Source organism: Bidens hawaiensis, unplaced genomic scaffold (assembly GCF_021521415.1).
Source record: "Bidens hawaiensis isolate Kalapana, Puna unplaced genomic scaffold, B.hawaiensis_p1.1 tig00010985_1, whole genome shotgun sequence".
Taxonomy (NCBI): Eukaryota; Viridiplantae; Streptophyta; class Magnoliopsida; order Asterales; family Asteraceae; genus Bidens; species Bidens hawaiensis.
Window position 1 is genome coordinate 153,515 of NW_027491850.1, and position 7,495 is coordinate 161,009.

Below are 7,495 nucleotides of genomic sequence, written 5' to 3' on the forward strand. Positions count from 1 at the left end.
AACCTGTAAGAATCTGTGTGTGTTGTGGTTTTAGAGAGGAGATAGAGAGTGGGTGTGGGTAAAAGAAAAGTAGTAGTAGTGAAATGGTGATAGAGAAAGAGGAGGGTAGGAGTGATGTGTGTAGGGAATAGGGCGACTACCATGTGTCTCCAATGATTTGAGGCTAGGAGGGATACACAGACTTGGATCTTGGGATCTTTGGTGATAACCTGCGCAAGAAAGGTTATTCTTTTTTATTTTTTTCTTTATAATCTTTTAAAGAGTGAAAAGACTAGTTTGCACCTAATTTTAACAGTGCTAACGGAGGAAAGTTAATGGAGGGACTCATTTGGGTCACGTTTGGAACCACAGGGATTCAATCAGTTCATTTTTTTTTCGGGGACTCAATGTGACTCCGCTCTTAAACCACAGGGACTCAAACAGTAATTTTCTCTAAATAAATTTCCAAGTATTTGTAGTTAGAAAAAGTGAAAATCTAATTAAAAAAGTGCTTGATAAAGGTGTTGGTACTACTGAATAAAGCCTGAGGTTCGAGACTCAAAAAAGCAAAAATGTGAAGAATAATAATTAACTGTTAAAAAAATAATTAAAAAAAATGCTCCAATACAATTGAATATCATAAATGTTGTGTAATAACATATTTAAAAAAACGGGCCAACAAATAAAAACTCGACTATCCGGTGTAGCTCAATGGCTAAAAACGGCTTATACACCCGCAATCGCAATTGGCGTTGGGTAGCCTAAAGGGCAGCCACTCAAAAACCCACTATAGTAAAACCTGATAATCGGATTCATATTAATATCATAATTTTTTTTTTCATTACAAATTCAACCAATATCACATTTTATAGAATAAATACAAATATATAAATAATAATAATAATAATAATAATAATAATGAATAGTCACTGCTGCTCCTTGTACCTCAAATCTCTTAAACTTTCTCTTTCTCTCTCTCTTTTGTGTATCTATCTATCTATCTATATTTCTCCCGTCGCCTCTTTCTTCTTTCTAGACCTAAAATCAGCTTCCACCATCAACACCACCACTCAGGTTATTATTATTCTGCATCTGGATCCCCCAAACTTATTATCAATCAATCTGCTCATTTCTATTCTTATTATTTTCCGACGGAGAATTAGTTAATTAATTATTTAATTAGGGTTTGTGTGTGTTTGCATGTGAATGATCTTCCGTTTCACATCCGATTTGTGTACCGATTCGTCCAACAACTCAATCGGACTTAGGGTTTTGCTATTGCGTACAATTTCAATTGTTTACTTAACACTTAATTTCCACTTGCTTGATTGATTGATTACGCTTCTTATCATCACTTTCACTCTTGCGATTTGTATAGACAGGATGTTAGGGTTTATTCGAGACTTTATTTGTTTTATTGGTTTTATAGTGTTTGATTGCAATTGATTAGCTTTATCAGCTTAGATGCTTTCAGTTTGATGATTGATATTCTGATTGTTAATTTTGATATGATTGTTGTTTTGTTAGGTGATTTTAGGGGAAGTTGGGTAAGTGTGAAATGGCGGGGAGTTCAAGTGAGGAGTCTGGGGTTGGAAGATCGTTTGAGGGATTGTCGAACGGGCAGCAGAGGTCCGGCGAAGCTTTGGCGGAGTGGCGGTCGTCTGAGCAGGTGGAGAATGGGATTGCGTCAACGTCACCGCCTTATTGGGATACTGATGACGATAGAGATTGCGGTGGTATGCATCTTTTCAGTTTTGTTTTTTGTTTTTATTCTAAAGATAACGTATAGACTATAGAGAGTTAAAAATCTTTTTGGAAGTAATTGTCACGCAATGTATTCTATGTTGACAAAAAGTGCGACTTTAGACGCGCTTTTACTTGCGAGCCTTTTGTCTTAAATTACTTCTTGTAAAATGTAACCTAAATTAGTTAATATAATGTTTAGAGAGCAAAACACATGTAATTCTTAATGAAGTTAGAATAAACATATATATATATATATATATATGTTTATATATATATATATTTACTCGCATCCTTTTGCTCTTGCGGATAAAACATATATGGTGTTAGTGAGATACAAATTTTATATAATTGTTTTTTTTTGAATTTTGTTCATGTGCAGAAAAGAAACCTTCTGATCTATACGGAAGGTATACATGGAAAATAGACAAATTTTCACAGATTAACAAGAGAGAGCTTCGTAGCAATGCGTTTGAGGTTGGTGGCTACAAATGGTATGCTTTCTTCTTTTGTTTGTTTAGTCAAATGATGATGATATATTATATATGTGCAAGTTATGGGTTATTTAAGCTTGAGGGTATGGTTTTAGGTACATTTTAATCTACCCACAGGGGTGTGATGTCTGCAATTTTCTGTCATTGTTTCTTTGTGTTGCAGAGCATGACAAGCTTCTTCCTGGTATGATTTATAAAAGTAAAGTTTAAGGGTTCACTTGTTTTTTTTCATTTGGCAATTAAAATAATTTAAAGTGGCTTTTCTTTTTACTGATGCAGGATGGAGTCATTTTGCACAATTCACAATAGCTGTGGTGAATAAGGACCCCAAGAAATCAAAATATTCTGGTTTATTTTTGTTGTTTTTTACCTTATTATTATTCATTATTGTTGCCTGTTAATATCATTTAAAGTGATTAAATCATTAAATGTATGTTTGTAGATACTTTACATCGCTTCTGGAAGAAAGAGCATGACTGGGGTTGGAAAAAGTTTATGGAATTATCCAAAGTTTTAGATGGATTTGTTGATGCTGATACACTCGTAATAAAAGCTCAAGTTCAAGTTATCAGGTTTTTTTTTATTATTTTTTTCGAGCTTTATTGTTATTATGGTAGTGTCATATGAAAAATGACTTTTTCTTATCCTCATCGAACCCTTTGCACCACGGTCTAAATTTACTTGTCATGTATTTTAATTATGTTTTGTAACTTGTTTTAGAATATATCTTGTTTTCTTGTCGCGATAGTTAATGCTTCATTCGTTATGGAAACAATAGAAGCTGGTCAAACAAACACTTAATTATCGTATGTAACTTTATTCAGAGTCTATTTTAATTGCTACGTATTTGAGTAATAAAATGATTGGTACTTGATTATGAGTATATATAGATATATTAAGCCATTACTCTTGTGTGAAATCTCCATTTACCTTATACCATAACAATGAATTGATTGGAAATTAGGAAGCATTTTGTAGACCAATTGAGATATTTTTTTATCTCTTGCAACATTGTTATTAATTTTAATTATTGTTATTATTTATGTTAATTGTACTCTATTTTATTAGGATAAGACAAACACACATTGATTTGTTGTATCATATGCTATTTTATTTTCCAATGACTTCACATGTACCATTTTTGAGTTATTTTCTCTTTCTTTTTCTTATGGAACTATGTATAATAATAAATGCTAACATGTGTTAAACGATATTGAAGGGAGAGAGCGGATCGTCCTTTCCGATGCCTTGACCGTATGTATAGGAGAGAACTTGTAAGGGTATATTTGTCAAATGTAGAACAAATTTGTCGCCGCTTTGTTGAAGAAAAAAGAGGAAAACTCGGGAAGTTGCTAGAAGATAAAGCTAGATGGTCCGGGTATGTAATACTAATTCCTGGTAGACGATAATAGGTGTGGCAAAATGGTAATTTTTTTATATGGGTTGCGCCCAATTTGATTCTTTTTATCCCTTTTATGTTTCAGCTTCTGCAGTTTCTGGTCAAGAATTGATAAAGTTTCAAGGCAACAAATGTCACAAGAGAAATCAGATTCAATATTGAAAACCGTTGTGAAGCATTTCTTTATAGAAAAAGAAGTGACATCAACTTTAGTGATGGACTCTTTATACAGTGGATTAAAGGCCCTTGAAGCTCAATCCAAAGTCAACGCAAAATGTGATGCAGAACAAACGGCAACAATACCCGTTGTCCATATGGAAAACGACATGTTTTCTCTCGTTGATGATGTTCTGCTTTTGCTTGAGAGGGCCGCCATTGAACCCTTGCCCCCAAAAGATGAAAACCGTCCTCAAAACCGTACTAAGGTCAGCGTTATTTTATAGTAATGACTGTCTACTCATACATTCCTACATCATATGCACCTATATATATTTATATATTAGTATTTGTATATGTACATATATATGCATGTATATGCATACATAGGTGTATACACATATGTACACACACACACATCCATATTTAGTTACATAACCTTACCAACTTAGTATAATTTGTTTTCTGTTACTAGTATTGCTTATTTTTACTATTAATACTGCTATTTATTATAATGATTTTATCTACTTATCATTTTTTTTTCTCGTTAGTACTAAATATTACACTTTTCCAATAGTTTATTTTATACTTTATTTACTATTCTACTATTATGTTGGTTGTTTTGGAGCCGGGGGTCCCTTGGAAGCAGCCTCTCTATTCCCCAGGGATAGAGGTAAGGCCTGCCTACATCCCACCCTCCCCAGGCCCTACTAAGAGTTTTGCTATGTGTGGGATTTACTGGGTATGATTGTTGTTGTTATTGTTGTTTATTTAATTTCTTTTTTATTTTGGCCAAGATTAATACATATGTATGCATTTATATATATATGTGTGTGTGTGTGTAGTATTTATCAATATTCACATGTTTTATGTGTACTGTGGCAGGATGGTGGCTCGGGGGAGGATTTTAGTAAGGATACTATTGAGCGAGATGAAAGGCGTTTAACTGATTTGGGACGTAGAACCATTGAAATCTTTGTTCTAGCCCATATATTCAGGTAGTAATCTGATAAGTTATAAATAATAAATATAATCTTATTGGTACACATATTCTTACCTCCTATGTAATGCAGCAGTAAAATAGAAGTTGCATACCAGGAGGCTGTTTCTTTAAAGAGACAAGAAGAGCTCATCCGTGAAGAAGAGGAAGCGTGGATGGCCGAAAGTGAAAAACGCGCATGTGAAAAAGAGAAAAAATTAAAAAAGAAACAGGTGTCCAATAATATAATAATTATGATATAATACTAATAATAAAAATCATATTTAACCTTAACTGGATTTTTAATCATTTTATTCAACAATTATTGATTTGTTTTATGGTACAGGCGAAACAGAAAAGAAACAACCGGAAGTTAAAGGAGTCAAAGGATAAGGGTCGGGATGAAAAGCACGGTATTGTAATCAAGGAAAAACCTAAAACCCAAAGCTTGGTTGAGTATGATGCGGATTTGTCAAAAAAGCCCACCTCGCTTGAGGATGTTTCAGATGTGTCTGATTCGGTAGATTGTGTACCTGAAGCGGTTCTTCAACCCGAGTCAGACGATAGAGATTCGAGCCCGGTTAACTGGGATACCGACACTTCTGAACCTCATCATCCACCCAGGGAACCCTGTAGTAGCGGTGGTGTTGGTGAACAAAATGGTGGGTTGAAGAGCTCGTCTGTAATGGATGACAGCTCATCAACGTGCTCATCGGATTCACTCCCGTCAGTTGTAACCAACGGGCCCGTTGGTAGACTTAGTCCACATCAGAATAAGAAATCCCAAAGTTCACCTAGCAGGTCGGTCTCGTATTTTTTTTCATATTTCATATTTCATCTTTTAACTTTCTTTTTTTTAATATGTGTAATGCGTTTTCAATATTATGCAGAGGGAAAGTCAAGCATGGAAAGGGTACCGGTCAACCGCATGCCGAGGGTGACGGGGTTGCGGTCTTGTTGCAGGATAAGAAAGTTGAAGAACTTGTTTCATTGCAAAAGAAGCTAACTATTAAAGTTGAAACCGAACCTGAGAGACATTTGAAAGAAAAAATAACCGTCTCGGTTGCACCATCTTCACCCAAAAGCCCGTCAAAAGCTTCCCCACGGGCCCTCCAAAAAACAGACCTAAAAAGGACCACCCAAAACATCGACTCTGGTAAACCCGTTGGCCCGTCAAACTTAACCAACGTTTCAGTCGTATCTAAACCCTACACGATAAAACCACCCGAAAAGCCTTCAACAGTTCCCCAAACACCTAATCCAGCTCAGAAACCCATGCCGGTGAATTGTCAAGGGGCGCTAACAGCCGAAAAACCCGTGGTTCAACCAGTATTGACTAAGTCGTTGACCGTTTCATCGGCTATGCCGGTGCCACCGTTGTCAAGGCCGTTGAGTGCTCCGTTAGTTGACGGGTCTCGATCTAATAAAGCCACGGGTACCACCCCGGTAGTCTCATTGGTTCAAACCGCACCGTATCTATCCCGTTCTGCGAGTGCAGCCGGGTATCTCGGTCCCGATCCATCACCAGTGGGTCAAAGTTACGGTCCACCCTCGTATCGTAACGCTATGATGGGTCAAACCCAGTGTCCCTCTTATTCACAGCCCGTGTTTATACCTCAGACCCCGGAAAGAATCGACTCGAGTTCCATCGGATCGAGTTTTTCATTCGGGATGTTGAATCATGATCCACTTCAAAACGGATCTGGGTGGATGGAAACCGTTCAGCTGGATAACGGTAATAATATCCGATCACAACCTCATGGCATGTTTGCAGATGAATTCCCGCACCTTGATATCATCAATGATTTACTCGATGACGAGTACGCTCCGGGCCCGTTATTTCAAAACGGGCCTCGACATCTTTCTCACCAGTTCACATTCCCTGGGGATGTCGGTAGTTCACTTGAACCGGGTCCTTCAACAAGCTCGTGTCGGTTTGACCGGACCCGGAGCTTTTCCGAAGAGTTCCAGCATGGTTACAGTGGCGGGTTTGACTTTTCACAAGACTTGATTTTACCACAACCGAACTTGCACCCTTATGTTAACGGGCAGATTGATGGGTTGGTTCAGAACCAGTGGCAGATTGGCGGGTCGGATGTTTCTTACGGGTTGAGAAATATTGATGGTGACGGGTACCAGTATCATATGCCTGGTGATTATTCGGGGTTGACTATGGGAGTCAATGGTTACACCATGTACCGGCCTAACGGGCAGTGAGTAGGCTGCAAAAGAAAAGATATTATTATTGGGTTGTAATAGTCTTTATGAAGAGAAGAATGGTGATTTGAAGTGAGGTTGTAACCCTTTGATAAGAAAACTTTTTTATTTTTACTTTATTTTATTCTGAAAGAGTGATCTAGCAATGTTTTTCTTTCCGTTTGTTCATTAATTACGATTTGATATCTGACTTTTGCTGGCAATGTTTACTAGAATCAGTTTTTATATCTGCAAATCTATAGTTTATTGAATCGGTTTGAGCGCGACGAAGCTCGTTCGGCTGTGGTCTGATAATGCTGCAAACTGATTGGTGCGAGCCAGCCAGTTTGGGATTGAACCGGATTGTGAGGAGTTTTTGTTCACTATTGAATGTATGGCATGATGTGGAATATGGACGCTAGATCAATGCCTGAGATTGAATCACTTTTAAGGATGCTATTATAGAATGAATGAATGTTCCTAAATTCAGTTTTAAGTTCTGGTTTCAACCATTGCACACGAGAGTTTGGCATATATCTGGAGATGGTG

General features: G+C 36.9%; 1 protein-coding gene across 2 annotated transcripts; it reads left to right on the forward strand.

The window, feature by feature from the left end:
• The first annotated feature begins 1,537 nt into the window (after nt 1-1,537).
• LOC143536917 (TNF receptor-associated factor homolog 1b-like) lies at nt 1,538-7,180 on the forward strand. Of its 2 annotated transcripts, none has more exons than XM_077030799.1 (11): nt 1,538-1,712; nt 2,105-2,216; nt 2,312-2,400; nt 2,496-2,564; nt 2,659-2,788; nt 3,436-3,594; nt 3,701-4,040; nt 4,657-4,769; nt 4,845-4,983; nt 5,097-5,551; nt 5,641-7,180. In XM_077030799.1, exons 1-11 carry the CDS (start codon nt 1,538-1,540, stop codon nt 6,965-6,967), a joined length of 3,108 nt encoding a protein of 1,035 aa, XP_076886914.1. In that variant the 3' UTR covers nt 6,968-7,180. The 2 variants fall into 2 exon arrangements, with proteins under 2 accessions (XP_076886914.1, XP_076886915.1); XM_077030800.1 differs by having other exon boundaries at nt 4,848-4,983.
• The last annotated feature ends 315 nt before the right edge of the window (nt 7,181-7,495 follow it).

What these genes read in the sequence shown, in the direction of transcription:
- LOC143536917 (XM_077030799.1), top strand. Translation starts at nt 1,538, where the DNA reads ATGGCGGGGAGTTCAAGTGAGGAGTCTGGGGTTGGAAGATCGTTTGAG. An exon ending in GAGGTTGGTGGCTACAAATG is followed by an intron (nt 2,217 to 2,311) that starts GTATGCTTTCTT and finishes GTATGGTTTTAG; the next exon opens with GTACATTTTAATCTACCCAC. An exon ending in CAAGAAATCAAAATATTCTG is followed by an intron (nt 2,565 to 2,658) that starts GTTTATTTTTGT and finishes GTATGTTTGTAG; the next exon opens with ATACTTTACATCGCTTCTGG.